Genomic DNA, 25,793 nt, shown 5'->3' with positions numbered 1-25,793 from the left:
GGCATCTGTACAAAGTAATATGATTGAAAAGTAAATTAAATATTTGCTATTCCTACAATGTTTATTAAAATAAACCTAATGACAAACAGGAATAAAACCATTTCATCAGGGCCAGACATACATTATATGTGGCCTCCAGGAGAGATATCTTTGAGCCTCTTACCATTTCCTAGTAATATGATCACCATTACAGATGCCTGAATAATGTTAACCGGCTTGCTGGTGTTAACGATTGACACCTATGGGGAGAGAATTATGATAGAGGGATCTTGGGATCCCTCACCGCATCCACCTGCTCTCCCCTCCGGTCACTATAACAAGGTGGCCACTTTGCGATAGTGACCATAGAGGACATAAGAGATAGGTCTTCACAGGAACAGCAGTTTTTCGTGACTGCTATTCTAAAAGAAGAACTTTAATACATAGTCACAATATTTCATTATTTCCTTATCTTTGCCATGAGGATTGAAATTGTGTTTAAAATGCGGTTCGTAATAAACATTCCCCTCATATACAAATAAGATACATCATCATCATCATTTATTTATATAGCGCCACTAATTCTGCAGCGCTGTACAGAGAACTCATTCACATCAGTCCCTGCCCCATTGGGGCTTACAGTCTAACTTCCCTAACACACACACACAGACAGACACAGACTAGGGTCAATTTGTTAGCAGCCAATTCACCTACCAGTATGTTTTTGAAGTGTGGGAGGAAACCGGAGCACCCGGAGGAAACCCACCCAAACAAGGGGAGAACATGCAAACTCATTACAGATAAGGCCATGGTCAGGAATTGAACTCATGACCCCAGTGCTGTAAGGCAGAAGTGCTAACCGCTAAGTGCAATACAAAAATAGTATGGCAGAGGAAAAAAGAGAAGAAAAACTGAGTAAACAGAGGCACAGCTTTACATGAGAACTGCTGGTGGTTGTGCACATTCCTACTTTAAATTAACTTGCACCCTTCCTCATTTATGAAATTGTATATAGTGCCACTTATTATTATTAATGTTTTAATAATCATAAAATACTATTAGGTCCAGTTTCACTTTGCAATTTTAGTTTTTCCAAAAAGCTAATCCGTACAGAGTTCGATTTACTACATAAACGCCTGTAATACAAGCAAGCATCACTAGATGGCAACAGTGCTTCTAGCGTCCGGATGAACGCCTGCAGCCTCGGTCTGTTTAATGTTGAGTCATGCTGTCGCTGCATATACAAGGCAGTCCAAGCACAGTGATAGTAGTACCTGCTGTTACAGACCAGCTGTGCGGAGCAGTGATCGCCTGAGATTGTGAGAGCATTGCATATGCTGGTTTCTGCTACAGTCGCCTTCTCATTGGTAAGTGGACTTTATACAGGATTTAGAGGAAATTTCTGCTCTTACACTTTTAGTACCATATAGGCAAACGCCTGTAATTCTCCCTTGCAGACCAGACTAATTAACAATACAAACTAGATGATATTGCTAGTACCACACAACATTTTGCACGGAATCCTTTTAGCATAAATGTAGATATATTTTTAGACACACAAGGGTGTTCGCTAAATATAACGTATGTATATACTTGGACTATACATGGACCTCTCAGCCCCACCCATTCAAAAATGTTACCCTTACCCTTTCACACAGTAATTCATTGCACCGGAGAATGTTGTATTTCTATTAACATCTCCCGTGGGACAGCAAACTGGCTATGTTATTAAGGTCCTTTTTAATGTGTATTTGATATATCTGGGTTCAAAGTTTAATGTAAAATTTTACAAAGTACTCCCTAATGTATGTACATTTTTTATTAGTTATCCCAGATAAATCAAGTAACTCTTTGGGACTTTTTTGTGTGTTTTTTTTTATTTAAAAATAAATAAATCAGTAATCACTTTAGAGTTTATTCTACACATTCAACTTGGTGTGATGTTGTGGTTCTGGTGCCCACCTGTTGTTTCTGTACTTAATAGTCCTTTTACAGTTTTGTTTTGCTTATAAAATTGTTAGAGGTTTTTTTGTGTGCCACTGTCCTGGTTTTTGTTTTTATTTATAGATTACTATCAATTGATTGAAGAATATCTTACAATATCAATACAACATTCCTCAAACATATACAATGTAATTAGTTTTAATGACAGCAATCATGTATTATTCATACACTTGCACATTGGATAGCTTTATGGCAGTTATATCTCATACATGTTTATGCTTGCAGTTTATCATATGCAGCGTTCAGTCACTGTTGTCAAGCAACATATGTATTTGAGATTTACAGCATTTATATGGCTGATTTGGTAACATTACATATAAAATCAGTGTTTTTAAAGAAATCCAATCTTTTTAAAAACAATTTATATAGCGCCAGCAAATTCCATAGAGCTTTACAGTTGGCAAAAAACCACAGTAATAAAACGATAATTGTTATTTATATAGCGCCACTAATTCCACAGTGCTGTCCAGAGAACTCATTCACATCAGTCCCTGCCCCATTGGAGCTTACAGTCTAAATTTCCTAACACACAAACACAGACAGACATAGAGAGAGATTAGGGTCAATTTAATAGCAACCAATTAACCTACTAGTCTGTTTTTGGAGTGTGGGAGGAAACCGGAGCACCCGGAGGAAACCCACGCAAACAAAGGGCGAACATACAAACTCCACACAGATAAGGCCATGGTCGGGAATTGAACTCATGACCCCAGTGCTGTGAGACAGAAGTGCTAACCACTTAGCCACCGTGCTGCCCCATTGTCTCTGCCGTGTATAGCTATAAAAGCGTATCTGCTTCTGCGGTGGGCATACACTGAGCAAATTCAAATAATTTTCTCTACGCTTCAGGATACATTCAACTCTGCATCAGTCCCATAGATTCTAACACTTAGCACTAGCAGCTTGTCTGGGGCTGAACGATGGAGGGAGCAGGGTCCCTGCTGCGCTGTAGTGATGCAGGATTGTAATCTACTCATGGTGCCTTACACAGGTGTTTAAAAAATGAATATTTGCTATTGGCTGTAAACAGAGCGCAGACTCTGCATGTGAATTTTGGTGGGAATTCTGCTGTTAAATAGCTGCAGTGAGCTGTACTCGAGCGCACCTTGCCTTACAAATTGTTTTTTCCTGTCCTTGCTTCGCTGTATGAGCATAATGGAGTCACTTCTAGAGAAAATGAGAAGGACAGCTGAGGATGCTGGTGGACGAAAAATGTCTGAAGACCTGCTTGTGTGAGGTGGCCTAATCTCAAGCAATCACCCAATTTATGGGCAGGAATGAATAGAAGGCAGACATGTCAGAGGATGTGACTGATGCTCTTGCAGAACCTCTCACACATCTTACAAGGGGAGCATCAGAGAGGAAAGCTGCAGCAGGGAAGAGACCAGCAAAGCAGTTCTGGAGAGCACCCATTGAAAAGCATCAATGTGGCTCCAGAGGGTGCGGCTGTTCCCTTTTTTTGTTGGACAGACACCAAGTTACAGTGAGCGAGGAAGCTCCTGGACAAGGTGCCAGTCAGACCAGCTGGATCTTCTGTGGATCAGTAAGATAGTGTTATAGCTGCTTCTAATTCAGCTGTTTGTTCGTATGAGATCCCAACAGAGATTTGTAATAATTTACCAACACTTGTTAATAAATTGCTGCAATGCCATAAGCCTTCCGGTATAGAGGGAGTGTGGAATCCTCATAGTGAAGTTGGTGCGGTGTTTCAGGTGGTTCCTCAGGTGATGATCTTATCTAAAGGCTTTGGTGTATATACATATGTGGTGGGAAAGAAGGATCCCGCAAAATGCTGCATCTTATTCATATAGTTGCATATTATATTGGAGGCATATACAAATGTTGGTGGAACTGCTTGGTTCACCTATACTGATGGCCAAACATGGCTAAAAGTATGTGGACCTCTAAACATCACATCCATATGAGCTTGTTGAACTCATTCCAAAATCATGGGCATTATAATAGAGTTGGACCCCCTTTGCTATTATAACAGCCTGCACTGATTTGGGAAGGCTTTCCACTAGAATATAACTGCAGAGATTCACATCCATTCAGCAACAAGAGCATTGGTGAGATAGGACACTGATGTTGGGTTATAAAGCCTGACTTGTAGTCAGCGATCCAATTTATCCCAAAGGGGTTTGATGAAGTGGAGGTCAGGGATCTGTGCCAACCAGTCAAGATCTTCGAAACCAAACTCGGGGGAACCATTTTTTTATTGACCTCGCTCTGTGCAGGGGGGTATTTTCATGCTGAAACAGAAAAAGGGCCTTCCCCAAACTGTTGAGATAAAGTTGGAAGCACGCCATTCTCTACATTGTCATTGTATGCTGAGAGAATGCAAGGGAATACTGAGGGAATACAATGAGAAGAATGTGTGGTGCTCGTCCTTAGCAAACATGGGGTTCAAAGAAGTCAAAATCATAAGTACCTGTCCCCCACAGCTATTTCCTGTTGGTGGTCGATGGGGATGGAGCTCAATGACGTAATTGTGATGATATTAAGCCACGCCTCCTTATCCACTGCCTACAGAAAAATAATGAAGAGCCAGGGAATCCTCTTTATCCTAGCACCTAGAGAGTCAGTGACACCCTCAGTTGTTGCAGTAACCATAAATTGCTAAAATATAAGATCCCATAGATCAATTTTGTACAATATAATAATGCCGCCCAGACAGAAATCAATTAAAGTCCATATATCAGATTCTCCAAAGAAGCACAGTAAATAATTCTGGATTGTTTATGCCCAAAGTAAGCTTTTACAGCTTTCTATTTTGACAAAAATTGTATAATTGAGCCTGCATGCTATTAATTCAATCACCGTCTATTGTGTTAATTAATCAGTTGTTGTGTAAAAGATGTTAATATTCATTGTTGTTATTCTGAGTATATTGGGATAGTGCACATGCAATTGAGTACAGATATAATAATATTCAGATGCTGATTAGCAAATAGCTTTTATGTATCCACATATACTTAGCTACACATATAGGGCCTGAGTCATTAAGGAAAGTAAGGGGGAAAAAAGGAGTAACTGTTCTCAATGTTAGTTAATGGAGTGCAAATTAGTTTATTATTTGGATTTTTTTTTATCTAGCACACAAATACTTGATAGCTTTATTTTTACACTGAAATATAAAGTTGATCTAGGACATGCCCTATCCCAACTATAAATCTGTCCCCACATTTTAAAACATGGTTTTGCCCAGGTGCAAAGTTACACTTTTTTATGCTTTTCTCTCCTTAATGACTCTGGCCCATATTGTCCAAATCATGGAGCGATATTCGTAGGCCGCAGTCTTCATTAGGCAGCCCACATGCTTTGTCAGACATTTTCAAGCAGGTGGCTCCAATTGAAATTTTTCACTGCTCAGATATCCGTGCGTACATCGTATTTGCAATCACCACACTCCGTTAACACATTTACTGCTTTGATCAGAGAATTCTCACGATGGCAAAAAATAATAAATGATTCCTTAGAACATCAAGGAATTTTTGGCTATGCATGTTTGCTAACATTTGTGGGTCCCTGGACTTTCCAAAGCCTTAAAAAAAAAAAAAAAACACCTACATTAGATTAAAAATTCAAATTTGAGATTTGTAGTGAAATTTGATAGCCCATATCTGTATCTCTTCTTTTGCTATTTAGTTCTTTGAATAGTGAAAAATAAGGGGAGCCCATTGGTGAAGTTCGGAACACAAAATTACGCAGTGATAAAATCCAAAAAAGTAAGTAGCCTCGTACCAAATAGTGATAATGTCTGGGATTAGCCAGCGACCTCTCAGACATACTGTAAGGTGCTCAATGGAAGTGACCCAGTTATCTTGAACTGGATTGTGAGTGATAATTAGCTAAACATTAAAGAAAATCCCTTTCCATACACCCTGATTAGTACAACAGCCACAAGATACAGATTTTCCAGCTTTCAAGGGCCCTTGTGGCTGTTGAGGTTGCTGTCTAATTCTTTCTACCTACATGGAAATTATCCTGAATCACTGTCTTTTAAGATTCCCACAAATTCGTAAAAGATCCTAAAAATTATCATTATTTGGTAAGGGCCCACTTACACTTACTGTGTTTTGGATTTTATCAACTCTATGGGGTGCGAGGCAAAATGATCGGAGATTTCTATCGAAGTGTCTCACGGACGTTCCGGAGTCAATTTGCGGCTATTTGAATTCCCCCCTATAACAGATACTTTACTCCTTAACAGTGAGAATAATTATATGTATTTATTTATATTATAATGAATAGAGCAGGTACCAATCCTCAGTTATTATACATTTATATTGTATAATGTTCCATGTTTCCAAAAGAAAAAAAAAGTTTCTCACATTTAGAAATCAATAATTCAACACTTGTAGACTCTAGTCCACCTAATAATATATACACTGCTGAGAATGTAATTGTCTTATTATTATTATTATTATTAGATATAATGCTCATATGTGCTTATTTATTATTACAGGTAGATGCAAGGGATATTGTTCTTCAGTTAACTATAATATCTACCAGACTATGCTCAATACCTCAATTAGGGGATATATATACATTCTAGTGAATTTTAATTTTCATCCGCGCATAGTCTGAGTTAGTGTTTAGATGTATATTGTTACCCTGGGAGGCAAAGCAGTTGCAGAAATCTCAAAATACAATCAATAGGGCAGTATATAATTGTACTTCCAACTTATGTGTTTTGCTTATAGACATTGATTTAGAAGGTAACGAGTTAGGTCTACTTTTAGATATCAGGTTCATTTAACTAATGTATGTCTAGATGTATTTAGTTTAAGACTGCAAGCATCATTGGAAATTGCTTTATGTTCGATGGAAGGGGCCTCTACCTGTTAAGGGATTAATAGGTCTATGCATGGGGAATGTCAGGTTTAATGTTATATATTTTTACAATTTAAAAAGAATAAATGTACAGCTTGGGTCGATAAAATTAAGCCGTGGTTTTTTAGGTATCCTGTATTTAGATGTAGGAGTTGCAATCGGGGGATTGCTGACATCACAGAAGCAGAGACTTGAACTTCCAAATAGTATATAAACCTGCTCTGCCTGTCATTCTTTCCAGAATATCAGCTTTGCTGTTCTGAGTTCCTGAGTGTCTTATCCTGTTTACTGCTTGATTCCTGATTATTGACTTGACTTGTTCCTGACTTAGTAATACCTGGATCCTGACTTTGCACACATTGGTTTTGACCTTTACAGACTATTCTTCTGCTTGCTGATTCTGTTAATTTAAACTGCATCCTGCGGACCTCGGCTAGTATGCCTACAGAACTATTTGCCTGTAGTGCTCTGCCCACCACATTAAGGGCCAGTTTGTTGGACTGTGACTTGCTTACTACACACTGCCAAATCCATCCTACTTTGCAGAGAACTCTGGTGAATATCAGTAGTAATTTAGACTTTGCACTGCCACTTTCTGGCTGTGTCAATCTTAGTATTGTGTCCACAACCCTGGACTGGATGTGGATTTGGCTTGAATAAGATGATTATTGATAAGTTAGGTTGTAATGATTTGAACTTGAACTAAGAGGTCATATGGCTTTTTCCTTATATATGAGTCTGTTTAACTATTATCCTTTATAATTTTAACTACAGTTGCTCAGTTCCATGTGGTGTGAATCATACTTCTGTCTAGAATGTTCATACATCCAACTTCATTTTATTATTGTGTATAATAATGTGGTTACAACTGATTTAGCCAATGAGCAACAATTCCTATGTATACATGTTCTACATGGTACACTGTAGTCCTGCTGAGTCCATTTGTTACTATAGTACTGGTCAGTTGATGTGACGTTCTTAGGAGGCCATTAGATGTATAGAAGCAATGGTACTTCATATAAGGAAAAATAATAAAGGTATAAAGTAGTGGAGACCGACAGGAATAGGGATTGTAATATAAGAGGTGACTATAGAATAAAGTAATAGGAGTGACACTTGGAAAACAAAGTGGAACATGACAAAGGCTGAAAACTGAGGACACTTCTGGCACTGCCTTTATTACATGTAATATTTTGTGTGATTGAGAACTGGGAATTAATAGTTCTGCAAGTTGAGATAATGGTTTGTTCTTTTAAAAAAAAAAAATGCCAGGCCTTTCTCCTTAAAAATGTAGGATTAATATCATTCTTCTTTATATAGCAGTAAGATATTATGCAGCACTGTACAATCAGAATTTTGATTCATTACATCAGTCCCTACCCAGTGACGTTTACAATTTAATATCACTGCAATAGAGACGGTGTTGTAGTATTTCTTTGTACTATGGGAGGAAACTAGTGCATCCTAGGGGGAGACTCAGACGAGCGCAGAGAAAGTGACCCTACATATTCCTTGCGGAAATTGTCTTAGTCACATTTGAACCCAAACCCCAGTGCTGCGAGGCAGCAATGCTTATACTAGGACAAGCCTATGTAACTATTACCTGTGTTTTTATAGGGAATCCTTATTTCTAATTGGCCTCCTTGGGCCATTCATCAAAAACCTGCCCATGATACCATTTTTTATTAATTTCACATTACATTAACATTAAGGGAAAATTAGACCAACACTATTAGCAGTGTTCCTTATTGGGTCCTTTTGACCTATTGTAAATGTTGATATTTGATTTTTCCTGCTTCTTTCTTACTCCAGGGAGGAATATGGGATCCACGCTGTCAGTGGATGAATCGGTGAAAGTAGTTATCATTGGTGGAGGCTTTGCTGGCATAGCAGCAGCCAATCAGCTGAAGTCCAATGGAATCCCTTTTGTTCTGGTTGATATGAAAGAAGCCTTTCATCACAATGTTGCTGCGCTTCGGGCGTCTGTCGAGAGTGGTAAGACTTTTTGGGGTATATTTACTAAACTGCGGGTTTGAAAAAGTGGAGATGTTGCCTATAGCAACCAATCAGATTCTAGCTCTCATTTTGTAGAGTGCACTAAATAAATGATAGCTAGAATCTGATTGGTTGCTATAGGCAACATCTCCATTTTTTCAAACCCGCAGTTTAGTAAATCTAGCCCTTTGTCTTTTTTGAATGTTTTATTTCTTCACACTATACCATTAAATTCAGGGATAGTAAACAATGGCTCATGTGATGGCGACATATATAACTGCAGGGAATTACATTTCTTGCTGGCCCAGTGCTTATGTTCTGTCAGGGCTTTTTAAGCTCATAAAATTTAACTCAATAAAGGTCATTTATGAAATTGGAAAAATCCACCTTGGTAACACATGTTTTGTGATGTGTTGCCTATTTTGCGCAAATGTTCCAGCTTTTAGAGGAAGTGTACGAAACTGGACATCAAGATGGCAGTATATAGATGTTGTGCAAAACATTGTGGGCCTCATTCAAAGTGGAACATAAGTGTAACTTGCGATTGAAAAAGTTGCACAAAGTTGCGTCCAGGTCTGAATGAGTAGCAGATACATTTGCTGGAAAACAGACTCACCCCTCACAGTATTGTCCAACGTACAAACATGTACAAAAATATTTTATTTTATATGTTACGAACGCAATTGCTATGAAGCGTCAAACAAAAAAATATTTTTTTTAATCTTTTTGCTATAACACGCTCAGCAAATCTATGGCTGAGCGACTACTAAATTCTCAATAAGCATCTTCGAATCATTTGCAAACCTATAAATACAAACAGTTCTCTAGTTTGGGTGTTCGTCATTGTCATGATCAACTACTTACACCTACTACACCCGCAAATAAAACCTACTTTTCAGTCTGAATCTGTACGCAGTTGCCTGAAAGCGCCCTTACTGTACAGTACATATGTTCAAACCCTTTCCTCCCCATCCTGCCTCTTCAGTCATAAGTAGAAAAAAGTCGCTGGTCGATATGAATTTCTGAATATGCTCAGTATGAAGTAATGCAAAGACGGTACGCAAAGGGCTGTTTCCTGGTTAGTGGGTGGCTTCAGATTCTTGGTCCCTGCAAAAGAACTGTTTTGTTTTTGTAGGGTTTTTTTAAGTGTCCAGGAGATTCCAGTATTTGGGTATCCTCCTATAGTTTTATTGGGACATTTTTATACTATCCAGGTGCATTTGATGTGGATGAGCACCAGGGGAGGGCTGACTTGACTCAGAAGCCTATTAGTACACTAATACCATAGGGACAGCAGTGTTTTTAATGCCTTTCCCTGTGAACTCTCCATTCATGCACTACACCACTCACTAATTAAAAACAAAAGTATTTTATCCAGTATTTCCTCCAATTGTGTTAGGGGATGCTGTTTCTAAAGCTGCTATCACAGAGCTGTATAAGTAGTAACTGGAGTTTTGCCATGTTGTTCTCTAACTCAGCAGGCAACTTTCAGTGACGCTTTGCAGACTTGCTGTATAAAAATACAGCTGTTTGTAGTGTAAAGGGGAGGTTATATTTTACTTTTTAAAAGAGCTACCATGGAAATTCAGGATAACACTGAACAGTGTACTTTATATGTGAAAATATCAATTTTGGAGGTTTGTGGTCCCTTAGACATGATGTAAAGTAAGAATATGTATGAATGTTACTTTTTTGTCAATATATGGAGGGGGGAAAAAATTCATCAACACTATGCTCATAATTTGTGAATAGGTGATGCAAATCATTGTGCCAGTATTGTGGATTAAACAGTTCAGATCACAAAAATAAATTCTTTATAAGTACAATTTGAATTGTCAGAAGTAGAAATGAAAACACCTATGCTGGGAGGACATTAAGCATTATATTTAAGCAATAAAGACTGCAGCACCAAAATAAGTACCAATACTGTGTTCTAGTACAAAGTAATTCCTCATGATTATGTTTATATAGCCAAAGAATGAGTGGAGACTAATTTGCTTGTTCTATTATCAGTGTTGTGCAGACAATGGCAAGCATTCAGACATATACAAAATACCAGAAATAATAATAATGCATCTACTTGCGTGTGAGTGTGTAACATTCTTCCTTCCTGTAACAGGTTTTGCAAGAAAAACTTTTATCACCTACAAAGACTCATACCAAGACAGCTTTAAACAAGGCAAAGTGGTGGGAATAAACCTGCAGACCCAGACTATCCGTCTAGAAACCAATGAGGTGATTACAAAGCTAGCAATTGTCTGCAACACTGTCGCACCAGGAATTATAGACAGCACAATCTAGATTTAAAGGTGAACCCTAAGAAAATGTAAGGTCTTTACTAATAAACCCCCCCTCAGCAGCACAAATAGCAGAACTACAATGGTGTGATTCCAGGGACCTCAGTTCAGCAACTACTCATCCCTGATGGTGACTTTAATACATACTTGCCAACTCTCCCGGAATGTCCGCGAGACTCCCGCATTTTGCGAGAGTCTCACGGACTCCTGGGAGAGTGTGGCAAGGAAATTTCACGAACCGTCTTATTACAAAAGGTGGCATCGTATCACACTACCACGCTTGAAGTGACAGCTCTTCAGAACGACCCATTTTGTATCACAAATGTTTGCAAATGGAGACTGCATGGCTAAGTGCTTGATTTTATAGTCAAGTCTTGCCCCTCAGGCTAAAATTTTTCTCATGGTATGCCATATATATTGATCACTGTGACAAACAGTCAATGTACACATGTTGAAATATAGTTGGGTAATGAAGTTAGGCAAAATATTGGCTTATTTCCCCCTGTACCCTACCAATGTCTATAGTCATACCAAGCTCTTAGGTGAAGACATTATAAGCGTGTGACTTTACTTGTTTTTTATAAATGCATCGCATAAAAGGCTTAAACCATCTCCGTAAAATGTATCTGCTGTTTTTAAATAGTTGTCTATTGGCCACCTTGTTTTTATCTGGTTTTTTTTTGTTTTTGTGCATAGGAGCTACATTTTTCCCACCTCATCATTGCAGCAGGGAGTGATGGTCCTTTCCCTGGAAAATTTAACAAAATTGCTAGCAAGGATGTGGCTATTCAAATGTACGAAGATCTGGTAAAGGAGGTAAATTGTGTGAAGTGAATTGATCATCTGTAGGAATGGTTATAACAAAAAAGTACTTTCTTTACTCTGATAGTTGTAAATAATCATGTACCATTCTTTTGTGGAATCTGCATGTTAACCTGATAATAAATGTCCCTAATGGGTGGAATGTACATACACTATATGGACAAAAGTATTTGTCCACACCTGTTAATTATTGAATTGTGGTGTTTCAATCAGACCCGTTACCAGAGGTGTATAAAATCAAGCACCTAGCTATGCAGTCTCCATTTGCAAACATTTGTGATACTAAAGGGGTCATTCTGAAGAGCTCAGTGACTTCGTGTGGTACTGTGATAGGATGCCACCTTTACAATATGACGGTTCGTGAAATTTCATCCCTGCTGGATATTTCATGATGAACTGTAAGTGATATTATTAGACAGTAGAAGCGATTAGGAACAACTGCAACTCAACCACGAAGCGGAAGACCTCGTAAAATCACAGAGAGTGGTCAACGACAGCTAAGGCGCATGGTGCGTAAGAGTCGCCAATGCCCTGCTGATTCCATAGCTGAAGAGTTCTGAACTTCCACTGGCATAAATCTAAGCACAAAAAATGTCTGGTGGGAGCTTAATGGAATGGGTTTTCACACAGAGCCCTGTCCTCAACCCCATCGAACACCTTTGGGATGAACTGTAACGGAGATTGCGGAGATTGGCTTTCTCGTTCAACATCAGTGCTTGACCTCATAAATGCTCTACATAATGAAAGGAAACAAATTCCCACAGACACACTCCAACATGTTGTGGAAAACCTTCCAAGAAGAGTGGAAGCTGTTATCACTGCAAAAGGGGCACCAACTCCATATTAAAGTATATGTATTTGAATACAATGTCATTACAGTCCCTGTTGGCGTAATGGTCAAGCGTTCAAATTCTTTTGTCCATATAGTGTATATGAAGACTATCAAAATCAGTGATGAAAATCTTAAAAGGGAATGTCCTCTTACCAGAAGCAGTAATTCCACACCTGTGTAGCACTCAGATGAGATTCTTCCACTGGAAGAATCTCATCCGTCTGGTTGTTGTTGCCAGACGGGGTAGTTTAAGTATCTCAGAAACTGCTGATCTCCTTTGATTTTCACATACAACTGTTTCTAGAGTTTACAGATAATGGTATGCAAAACAAAATAACATCTGATGAGCGGCAAGTCTGTGAGTGAATACGCCTTGTAAATGAGAGAGGGAAGAGGAGAATGGACAGCCTGGTTCAAGCTGACAGGAAGGCAACAGTAACTCAAATAACCATGTGTTACAATAGTGGTATACAGAGGAGCATCTCTTAATTCACAGTACGTTGAATTTTGTGGATGGGCTACAACAGGAGAAGACCACACTGGTTTCCACTACTGTTAGCTAGGAATGGGAAACTGAGGCTACAGTGGTCACAGGCTCAACAAAACTGGACAGTTGAAGATCGGAAAACCATCGACTGTCTGACGAATCTCAAAACAACATGAATCTATGCATCTATCCTTGCATCAACGCTGCAGGCTGCTGGTAGTTTAATGGTGTGGGGATGTTTTATTGGCACATATTAATCCTCTTAATGTAAATTAAGTTTTATTTTAATGCCACAGCCTATTGTTGCTGTCCATGTGCATCCCTTTATGGCCACAGTCTGCACATCTTCTAATAGCTACTTCCAGCAGGATAACGCTCCATGTCACAAAGGATATCATCTCAAGCTGGTTCCATGAACATGACAATGAGTTCAGTGTACTCCAATGGCCCCCGCAGTCACCAGATCTCAGTCCAATGAAGCACCTTTGGGATGTGGTGGACGGGAGATTTGCAATATGAATGTGCAGCCAACAAATCTGTGTGATGTTCTCATATCAACATGGATCAGAATCTCTAAGGAATGTTTCCAGCACCTTTTTTGAAAACATGCCACAAAGAATTCAGGCTGCTCTGGGGGCAAAAGGGTTCCTACTCCGTACTGGAAAGGTGTACTTAACAAGTGGCACTGAGTGTATGTATATTGCATATTTGCATTTTTAGTAAGAAAGACCAGCCAAAATGTCTTTAATAGAACAGTGCCACCCAGTGGCCAAATACCTGCTTATATTCATCGTTTACAATTTTCTTTGTTGCTGTTAGTAAGATCTGTATATTGCATAGTGCGTCATCAAGACTAAAGTACAGGCAGATAAAATAGTAACTGTATAATAAAGTAACACTTTGTAATTTTAAACAAGTTTATTGATATGAGAACAACCATATGTAGAATAGTTGGGCTATGGACAGATTCACTTTGATCTACATATAACGTGAATTGTTCTATATGATCATATATGTTTTCTGTTGGAGTTTCTATCTAGAAACAGAAGGGATTTCTCTATTGATCTACAGGCTTAAATGTGTTGCTTTGGTAACTGTATTAGGAGAACACTAATCACGTAGGAAGCGTCACTAAGACTGAAATGTAATAATGATAAAATATCGGTGAGATTAGGCGTTGCACAGGATGTAGATCTATCTTATCATATAATATTTTGTTGCTGTAGATTTTATGCTTTGGAAATAAAAATGGTTTATGTGTGCAGAAGGCCCCTCATTCTTCAACTAGTAACATAATCTGGTATAATTAAAACTTGAAAACTCCTAGAATATTGTTTTAGTAATGATATAATAATCTTATTTGTAGGGATGTGCACCGGTCACTTTTGGTGTCTCGTGTTTTGGATTCGGATTTGCTTGAGGTTTTGGGTTCGGATTTGTTTCGCAAAACACCTGATGAAAGTTTTTGGTTCGGATTTATTTTGAAAAAAACATAAAAAGTGCTAAAAAACAGTTTTGTGTTTTTTTTTTTCACTCCTACGCTATTATTAACCTCAATAACATGCAATAACAATCATTTCCACTAATTTCCAGTCTATTCTGAACACCTCACAATATTGTTTTTAGGCCAAAAGGTTGCACCGAGGTAGCTTGAGCACATAATGTCAAAAAAAGAGGTACAAGATGGAATTGTTCTGGGCCCTCCCTCCCACCCCTCGCGAGACTTGGACGACAGAGCCTCGTTTTCATTTTTTGCCCGCCGGAAATATCTGAACAGTGCTCGGATCCCGTTCGGATCCGCACTGTTCGGGTGGGCTCGGATTAGCGGAATCCGAGCCCGCTCATCTCTACTTATTTGATAGCTTTATTTTGTTTTGTCATGTTTATGCTTTAAACTTTGCAGCAGCACCATGGGTTAAATGTCTGAAGAATACAGCATCACCGTTTCAACACAGTAAATCTGTTCAGTAGCACTATTTTTGGCTTCACCGCACCATACATTGGGTCTGGATCATAGTTCGTGATGGCCAGCTGATGATTTGGGATGATGTTTGCTCTGGTTCTTTTTGTATTGAAATATTATTTTTCATGATGGCAACAAAAGCCCAACTCCTCCCCTCTCATTCATTATCCCAGGGTACTATAGTAAACAAGGTGATATGGTGTTATTCCTTATCCAATCAAACAATGAAACAAAACATAGCAGGGCATAGTGGTATACACAAAAGTATAGTAAAGCAGTAAGGTAGAAGAAGGCAAATATATTTTTGCAGCATATATTAACTGCAAACTACAATGCGTAGTCATCCTTTGTGTCTTCAGACAGGGACTGGAATGGGTATCTAGAAGTGGTTCACTGCCACCATATTTTATAATATTTCTGCATAGAGATCCTGCTTGTGTGGTGTATTGTTCATGTCTAATTGATTAATTCACCAAAGTCCAGTTGCAAAATGAAGGGTTTTCATTAGCCATCCATGCTCTTTAGCCAGAGCCAGTAGATTGCTTTATGAATTGAGGTGATAGTTTATCTGAGGAGATCCAGAGAAATGCAAAAAGTGCAGGTTTTAGGGTACAATAGAGGAATCTTGATAACCATTTAGTGAATACCTTCTACCACAGCTACCAAAAACCCTGTATCTCAGAATAGAAGTAAAGTAGGTTCCAAAAGGAAGCCAACCCCATCCCACATTTAGGGCAAATGGAGGTATTTCTTCTTCCCAATTTATGTAGTCTTACAGGAGTACAATGTTTTGTAAAAATAATTGAATCTGGCAAAATCTGGTGCATGATTTGGTTTCTTTGGTGACAAAGCATTAAGCCCCATTCTTCCTCACTTAGCTGGCCTAGGTCCAATTTAGTCTTGAGATCCAAAAGATCGCCACATATAATGTGTGGGAAGATCGTGGCATATAGTATAATTTTGCAGGATCCCATCCCACACAGAATTGCCTTAATAGGAGCATGACAATGGCTGAGTGGTTGGTCTGTGCATGTGACAACAGTCTCACAATCCCGTATAGCAGGCGGCTTCATGTGAAAAAAGTGCCACTCATTCTCATTTGCGCAATGCAAAAAAACACTTGATGCCATATTGCAAAAGGTTCTATGGTCAGATGAGACCAAGATAGAACTTTTTGGACTGAACTCCAAGTGATATGTTTGGCACAAACCAAACACAGCACACCACTCAAAACACACCATAGCGACTGTGAAGCATGGCCGTCGCAACATTATGTTATGGGGGTGTTTCTCTTCAGCAGAGACTGGGCGATTGGTCAGGACTGAAGGGAAAAATGGATGCTGCCAAGTACACCCAAATTTTTGAAGAAAACCTGCAGCCCTCTGCTAGACAGCTGTAGATAGGCAGGTGGTTAACCTTCCATCACAACAACGACCCTAACATACCACCAAGAAAACAGTGGTTTAAGTAAAGCAGTGATTTAAGGATAAGAAGGTGAATGATCTTTACTGGCCAAGTTAAAACCCTGACCTAAATCCTATACCCATCCAAAGAAAGAACCACTTCCTGCCAGGACTGGTCATAGTGGTGGGCAGTGGACTAACACACATTGGTTGCAGTGCTCTCATAGTGCCTGTTCTAATAGGAGAAGTAATGGTTTATTCTATTATAAGGGACTCTGTTGGGCTCTAAAAGCTGGGTGACTAGTAATAACAGCCGGGTGGAGCACCCAGGAAATAGGTGCTGGGGAGTGAACTGTAAATTACTAGGATAAACCTGTTTCAGTTTTGGCTAGATAGGCCATCAATCTACCAGTTTTATCTACTTGATTGGGGTTTCTGCTAAATTTGAGGGGTTAATAGTTCATAGACTGCCTGTTAACTGACTAAATTGTCCAGATACTGTTGGCCAGCATGAAAATATGAAACTAGTACACAACAATCTTACCAGCTAAGTTGTGTTACATGCTCTTTCTGTTCCCATCTCAGAGCTTAAAGCCACACGACACATTTGGTGGGATTGTGCAGTGTGGTGAGCCTACAACATTTATGGCTCAATAGCGGTAACCAACAAAAACTGGGCAGATCCAGTGAGTACATATCATTGCCAGTGTGTGCAGTTTGTAACCGGCCAAATGCTACCCCAGTGATATTGATCTTTATCTACAGCTTGACAATAATGGTTTAGATATAGCATGTTATTGTCCCAGTGGGAGAATGTCCCTCTCACTGATTTGTGGAGGTTTTTTCATTAAGTTTCTAGTGCGAATAGTATTTTATCTGTTTTTTTTCCTTTTTTTTAAGGTACAGAATGCTAAACATGTTGTAGTTGTTGGTGGAGGCTCAGCTGGAGTTGAGATGGCTGCAGAGGTGAAAACAGATTACCCAGAGAAAGAGGTATAGAGTTTCTTACAACATATTCTGATTGCATTGCTATGTGGTTTACACAGAATAAGGAGAAATAACTCACTTTACTGTTGTTATTCAGTACAGTATAGTATGGGGGGGATTTAAAATGAAACTAAACCTGAAAAAATATTTTGATATCCTGTAGAAGAGGATTTGTGTTAATGTCTTCCCCCTAACACCAAGTTAAGGCATTTATATTTACCAAAAATCAAAATCATTCACTACACACAATATAATAATTCATGTTCCCAAACTGTGCTGCGCGGCTCCCTTGGGTGCAGTGGCGATATCACATGAGTGCCGTGGCCAGGGCTGGTGGTGAGCAGGGGACTAGTTGGTAATTATTTTGGCTTAGGGGTGATTTGAAAAAACTGATGGAGACCCTAAGGGTGCATCGTACTTAGAAAGGTTTGTATCCACTGATGTAATGCTTCTATGAAGGTATATTCCACTTATCAACAGCGATGATGACATAAGCTATGTATGTTACAATAGCCTTTTTAATTGATTTCAAAACATTACCCAATCAGATTTTTGATTATTAAAGAATTTTTCTTTGCTTTCAATGTATACAGCATTATAACATGTTGAGAGAAATCACTGTGGCAGTCTACTTGTCAGCAGAATCTGAGATTGAAGATTATGAAAAATAATATAAATTTTAGATCCTGCAAATGTAGGGATAAATAATTATCATATTATAATTTATTTATTAAGTGCCACAAAAGGTCGCATAGCGCCATACATTGGCTGTTGACTCAAACTAGAAAATTACATAATAAAGCGGCAAAATGACATAGTGATCAAACATTCACGAGTAACATAGTAGGGCATACTTGCCAACTCTCCTGGAAAGTCCGGGAGACTCCCGAAATTCGGGTCAGGCTCCCGCGAGAGCTGGCATTTCTCCCGGAACTCCCTTGTCAAAATGACACAATTCACAGAGAATCGCTTCATTTTGGCCCCGCCCCCCGCGACAAAACGGAATTTTACTCTGGGACGAAATGACGCAATTCGAGGCGCCCCTCTCCCAGACGTTGCCTACTGAAGTCCGCCCGGACGAAACGCGTTGGATTGAACACTCACCCACACAAAAGCACCTGCCTCACGTCGCAGATCCTCAAAGCATCAAGACCTAAGGAAGAAATATATCCACACTGAAAGAAGGAGAGTCGCGAGCGGAGAACTGTTCCCAGCAGTGGAACGCACAGGCGCCTGTGCGTTCCAGGAGAAAACAGGAAGTGAGGCGTCTGGAGCGCTCCTGCGTTCCAAGAACGCGGGGAGAAAGCCGCCGGGCCGCAGCCACCACGAGCGCCAAGATTCTGACTCTGGAGCAGGAGCCAACCCGCCCACCCCAGGTACCCAGTACACATAACTGCTCTTTTTAGAGCTTTTCAGCAAAAACGCTAAACTAACACAGACACACTACAGCAGCCACCACATAGTTATATATTGTTAGCCTTATATCCCCACATATTCTCCCCCCATCCACCTCCATCTTATACTTAGAACACACATATCTCCCTTTAAAAAGGGAATACATCCAAATTTATAAAAAAAGCTTGCACTACCCCCTCACCCTCCATTAACACAACACAATACTCCAGATAAGCAAGCCAACAATTAGCAGATTTCTGCAAAAGGTCTCACCCTAGAGACTTAAACCGGGCACCGTAATCCCACTGCCCGGCCCCCCCCCCCCCCTCGAGAGTCTTATACTCTACATACCCATATAGTCGCCCCAGTATACACGACGAAAGAGCTATAAACAAACTGCAAAAGGAGCTATAAACATCTCCCACTCTTAAAGAGCCTCAATACGGCCGATATCGTGTATACTGTCTCGCCTCTCTCCCTTTCCCCCCCCCTCTCTCCCTCCCTATCTTATCTCCCCACAGGTCGCGCCACGGAAAAAACAGAGAAACAACCATGTAGTAGGGCAGAGCTACAGATTGCACAGTGAGCATTCAGAGTTAGGGGGGAGAACAGAGGATGGATGGGGACAAAATAAGGAGCATAACCGTGTGAAGCAAGCCTGTGTCTAGAAGCATTGGCGCTAGAAACTAGGTTAAGATACTGGGCAGAAGGTGCTTGTGTATTGTACTTGGGGTAGATAAGATAGTGTAGGCAGGAAACATGAGGAAAGAGGGCCCTCATGAGAGCTTACAATCTGAAGCGAAGGGGCAGATACATAAAGTGGTGACACTGAGCTTGAGGGTTGACAAGGAGGAGGAGTTAGGAGGATGGCTGTAGGCTTTGATAAAAGCTGAGATTTTATTGCATGTTTGAAGTCTTGAAGACCAGTGAATAATGTGATCGGCCGTGGGAGTGTGTTTCCCCTTCTATTGGATTTTAAAGCCTATGTTAGAAAGTATAACTATAAAGATGGCCATACATATTTGTTCAAAGTGTGATCCGGTTGGATCAGGCAGTATAAAAAAAACCAGCTTTGCTGATCCCCATTGGCACATATGAGGTTGTCTTAGCGCTGATCTGAAAATAGGAAGTGCTCTTTTGTAACCCAAAGGACCAAATCTGTGCAATTTGGTTTTGTTTGTGTGTGTGTGTGGCCAAATTGCTCATAGACCTGCACTGGAATTCACTAAAATCCTCCATTACATCTTGAAACTATATCAATTCTCACAGTTCATGAACATAAGGTAAAATACAAAGATCTACTTACCTTTAGTAGTCTTATTCCGATCCAGTGGGTCCACACAGAAGACTCACAAGGTCCAGTGCTAAACTCCTCTATCGTAGTAGAACAGGACTATATTTCATCACCTATTTATATTTTTCTCCGCACAGGTCACATTGATACATTCAAAAGTCGCATTAGCAGATGTAGAGCTGGAATCGTGCGTCAGGAAAACTATAAAGGAAATCCTCCAGAAGAAGGGAGTAAAGCTAGTATTGGGTAAGTCACCATTTACATTGAGGTACGTCAGCTGCCAATGGTATTTTAGAATAGGACTGTCCAACTTAGGCCAGATGTAGCTCATAAATCATTATCTCACCTCTGATTACATTAAGGTGACCATTTACACTAAACCATAGCACTATTAGTAAACGATAAGATACTTTTTTATACTAATTGGTCATAATGTAATTCAGCTTGTGTTATAACCAGGGAAAATGTAATTGGTTGTGACCAAGACTTAGCAAGCACTATGCAGCCAAAATAATCTGGTGGGTATACTCTGAATTTGCCTGATGGCAAAGTTCCTGTTTTAGAATCATGGCAGCCAGTGGGCATCGTCACCAGATAACAAGAAAAGCTTTCTGCGGGTAGCTGCTCTGACAAAGAGCAGGCTAAGAAGTCTGCAGTACATTTTACCGGATCATCAGTCAGCGTAAATTGTTTACAACTGAGCTAAGTGGATTGTTTTATCTGCTCATTTAATACTACTTTTAATTGTTTACAGCTTAAATAGCATGTAAAGCCATTATTTGACATTACTGTATATCAAAGGCTGTGTATTGTTGATCTGAATGACACACCTTTTATGGTCCATATTTGAAATTTTCCATTTTGGGGTTTAGTGGGCCTTTTAAAATTGCACTCTGTTTCACTCTTGCCGTTTTTGCTACCGCAACATCTGTATATCACATCTATTTAGGAACTCCATGGTATAATATAGAACTGCCACCTTAAATTTTGTAACTTCGAATTGTATGACAGTCTGCATTTGCTTATCTGCCAGTATAAATGCATCTATTCATTATACATTATGTATAGCACACAGAATACATAATGTCACCGATTAGACCACTGTGTCTGTTTTGTGTGAAATGCCACTCAAATCAGTGTGTTTGGATTTGAACTATGCTAAATACCGCTCGTGCTATTTGTTGCACATATTATACTGTACACTGCCCATTTTATCTAACACGTGTATTATTTCACTGGGCAAGTGTAGGCAGGGAGTAAGACATTATACCAAAGTAACTATTGCCAACCATTATTCTACAGGGCAGAAGGTTGCCAACCTGGAGGTGTTGACCTTGAACAGGGTACAGGAGAATATGAAATTGCAATTGGACAAGGATGCTGAGGTCATCAATGCGGATCTAATTCTCTGCTGCACAGGACTTAAGATTAATTCGTTTTGTTACGTTGATGCTTTTGGTAAGAACAAGAGTTACGGATACTTGTACATCATTTACATCTATTAACCAGTACATTGAAAAGTAAGATAACCTCTAATGCAATTGTAATCTGACCACGGTAGGTTTTTCTTACACAAAAAAGAATAGGAACAATGCTCTATCAGGAGATAATATGAAATTAAATAAAATACCCACAATCCTACGGGGAGTACATAAAGGATTGATTATTCTAAGTAATAAACAAATTAATCAAAACTATATGAGCACCCCTTTGTAGATCACAGACAGTATGATGTTATGTCGCTTGCAGCACGGTGGCGTAGTGGTTAGCACATCTGCCTTACAGCACTGGGGTCATGAGTTCAATTCCCGACCATGGCCTTATCTGTGGGGAGTTTGTATGTTCTTCCTGTGTTTGCATGGGTTTCCTCCGGGTGCTCTGGTTTCCTTCCACACTCCAAAAACATACTGGTAGGTTAATTGGCTGCTAACAAATTGACCCTAGTCTGTCTGTGTGTCTGTCTGTGTGTCTGTCTGTGTGTCTGTCTGTGTGTCTGTCTGTGTGTGTGTTAGGGAATTTAGACTGTAAGCCCCAATGGGGCAGGGACTGTGAGTTCTCTGTACAGCGCTGCGGAATTAGTGGCGCTATATAAATAAATGATGATGATGATGATGATGAATATACCAGATCTCCCACCTATAAAAAGGAATATATATATGAGCCAAAGTTGATTGATTCACAGAAATCAATTTAAAAGCTAATTTTTTAATAAATAATGAGTGTATCAATCAGCAATTGAATCCCCAATCTAATTAGAGTGGTGATAAAAAAAAGGATCTGAAATATGCCGATTCTTAGTGGAATGCTAGTTTATGACTCCTTTATCCATATTGAAGAGATACCTCTTGGAGACACTTAAACACAGGCTAATCCACAAAATCAATAACCATAAAGCATAAAAAGTGAAATCATAACACAAAGTAACTCTGTTAGGGTCAAATACTCAGAATATATCTACTCCAGTCTGTATGACTACAAATGTACTAAAAATAAGTATTGAATACTGATCAATTGGTTATCTCAAAATATTGGCCAAATAATGAACCCACAACTGCTTAATCGATCTCTATCTGAAATGATGTATAGTATGTAGGGGTAATATAGAATATATAAGTTCATGGTGGCAGGTTCATTTTAAAAAAGGTCATACATTTTTGACATGGGAAAATTACATGTAAAATTAAACAAAGTGATAGTCAACATCACTGTAGGCTAGTTTTATTCAGAATTTATTATTTTTATTATTATTATTAATTTTTATTTATAGGGCGCCACTAGGTGTCTGTAGCGCCGTACAGGGACAAACAATTACAATACGAGGTGTGACTGCACGGTACAGTAAACAATAAGCACAGTAACTCAGTAAGCTCAAAGCACAGCTAGAGAGAGGGGGGAGGGAAGACCTGCAAGCGCCAGGGCCCAAGAGAAAGGGCGCGGATGACAGGGAGGCCCCCAGAGGGGTGGGGGAAAGGTAGCTGGAGAGCAGAGTTAGAAGTGTAGAAAACAGGAGGAGAGATGGCCCTGCTCAAGGGAGCGTACAATCTAAGGAGAGAAGTAGACAGACAGAGAGACACAGGGGTGAGAGGGAGAGAAGGGGGAAACGGAGGCAGATTCAGGGGAGGGGGAAGAAGGGGGAGAGGCAGAAGAAAAGGTAGGAAGTTAAGTGGGAGACTGGAAGGCTTTGAGAAAGAGGTGGGTTTTTAGAGCCCGTTTGAAACTGGACAGATTGGGGAATGTTCCAGTGGAGGGGGGCAGCGCGGGAGAAGTCTTGGATACGGCCGTGGGAGGAGGTAATCAGAGGGGAGGAGAGGCGACGGTCATTGGCAGATCGGAGAGGGTGGGATGGAGCATGAATAGAGATGAGGTTGGAGATGTAGGGAGCAGTGGAGTTGGCAAAGGCCTTGTAAGTGAGAGTGAGGAGCTTGAACTGGATTCTGTAGGGGAAGGGGAGCCAGAGAAGGGCTTGGTAGAGGGGGGAGACAGAAGAAGAGCGGCAAGAAAGGAAGATAAGCCTAGCGGCTGCGTTAAGTACAGATCGAAGGGGAGCGAGATGAGAGTGGGGGAGGCCAGTAAGGAGAAGGTTGCAGTAGTCCAAGCGGGAGATGATCAGAGAGTGAATAAGACATTTGGTGGTATCTTGGGAGAGGAAGGGCCGGATGCGTGCGATGTTACGCAGCTGGAAGTGGCAGGATTTAGCAAGAGAGAGAATGTGAGGGGCAAAGGAGAGAGAGGAGTCGAGGATGACGCAGAGGCAGCGAAGTTGGGGGACAGGGGAGATAGAGGAGGAGCCGACAGTGATAGAGAGGTCAGAGAGGGAGGAAATATGAGGTGATGAGTATAAGTCCTACACAATAACCTTTTTTCTCATTAAGGTGACAAAGTGGCAGGCAACGGAGCTCTTAAAGTTAATGAATTTCTGCAAGTGGAAGGACATAGCAACGTTTACGCAGCTGGAGACTGTGCTGATTTAAGAGAACCTAAAATGGCCTATAGTGCAGGCGTGCATGCCAAGCTTGCAGTAACCAACATTATCAACAGTCTTATGGAGAAGCCACTCAAGGCCTATAAGTCAGGTATGACAATGTGTGTATGTGTGTACATCAGTACATAACTGTAATTCTGCCAAATTCAAAACTGTGGAGAAAAGAAAATCATGTGCCCTATAGTCTGTACACATCCCCATAGCCAGTGACATTCATTTCATAATGTACATCTTGTATAAACTGGGCAGCAGCCAGAGCCATTGATTTCAGTGGTGCATAGTAGAACCTATAAGCAAGCAGGTATCAGTGGACAAGGACATTTACTTTTTTCACTAGTGAAATACATCCTTGCTAGTGCAATGGGACAAGATTACAGCTACAACCATAGTGCGTTGTTCATAAATATGGTGTGCTAGATAATTCTTTTTACTTGGCACGTTCTATGCTTTAGGCAGTGCACAATTATTCTTATCTCTTTACACACTGCCTCCTAAATCCTACCTTACTTTGAGCCTTTTGTTGTCCTATATGACCAAGCAAAATTTATAATGGTCATTTAAATTTGTTACTGATTGTATGCACAGCAGTTACTTACCTTACCTTTAGGTGCATAATTACTGTAAACCATAGCAACCAATCAGTTATTTACTCTCATTGCCTAACTCAGTGGATCCCAAACTTTCAAAGATCGAGGCACCCTTAGGGTCTCCATAACTTTTTTGACGGCACCCCTAACCCAAAATAATTACCAAAGTAGTCCCCCACCTTGCTTACCACCGGCCCTGCCATGGCACCCCTACGAGATCGCTGTGGCACCCCAGGGAGCCGTGGCACACAGTTAGGAACCACTGGTCTAACTTGTTTGAGACAGACAAGTGGTAATTCCAAAGATTGATTTAGTTGCACTATATGTATTGCTACTTGTAATCAAGTCCCTCCACTTGTATGTCATCACATGTGTGAATGGAGGTTAAGGGGTAAGGGAGAGGACAGGAATAATTTTATTGTGATTACTTTTCTACTTTTTCTTTTTCTACAGGCCCAGTCTCTATGCTTCTGTCAATGGGCCGTAACGATGGAGTAGGGCAGTTCAATGGCCACTACGTGGGTCGGGTGATTGTTACCATGGCTAAAAGCAGAGATGTATTTGTTTCAAAGAGTTGGAAAGAAATGGGACAGAAGATGCCCCAATGAGTATTTACATGGAACTTCATAATTTTTCTAATGTCATCTAATATTTTATCAGCAATTGAGCAGAATGACATATTTTGCCAATATTATTTTTTTTTTGGGAAACAAAACTACTACCTCAACCTAGAAGACCAGTGATTGTCCTACTTGACCCAATAATAAAGCAGATGTCATCCATTACATACTCTGAAATCCAAATGAAATCTTTATGTATATTATTCATTTTATACGTTATTACAAAAGTATATATATTATCCGTCTCCCTGATCATATCTTTTTGATGGGTGAAGATATTTCCAATAAAATGCACCATTTTAGAACTGAA

The 25,793-nt window shown here is 39.9% G+C and overlaps 1 protein-coding gene across 1 annotated transcript; it reads left to right on the top strand.

The window, feature by feature from the left end:
• Positions 1-1,194: 1,194 nt before the first annotated feature.
• Positions 1,195-25,793, top strand: AIFM2 (AIF family member 2). The gene is made up of 9 exons (XM_075216710.1): positions 1,195-1,346; positions 8,632-8,814; positions 10,934-11,049; positions 11,808-11,927; positions 17,519-17,611; positions 20,432-20,540; positions 21,597-21,752; positions 24,167-24,367; positions 25,317-25,793. Exons 2-9 carry the CDS (start codon positions 8,640-8,642, stop codon positions 25,469-25,471), a joined length of 1,125 nt encoding a protein of 374 aa, XP_075072811.1. The 5' UTR covers positions 1,195-1,346; positions 8,632-8,639; the 3' UTR covers positions 25,472-25,793.

This window comes from Mixophyes fleayi, chromosome 6 (assembly GCF_038048845.1).
Source record: "Mixophyes fleayi isolate aMixFle1 chromosome 6, aMixFle1.hap1, whole genome shotgun sequence".
NCBI lineage: Eukaryota > Metazoa > Chordata > Amphibia > Anura > Limnodynastidae > Mixophyes > Mixophyes fleayi.
Note: the sequence above shows the minus strand (reverse complement) of the source record. Positions and strands in the feature narration are given on the sequence as shown.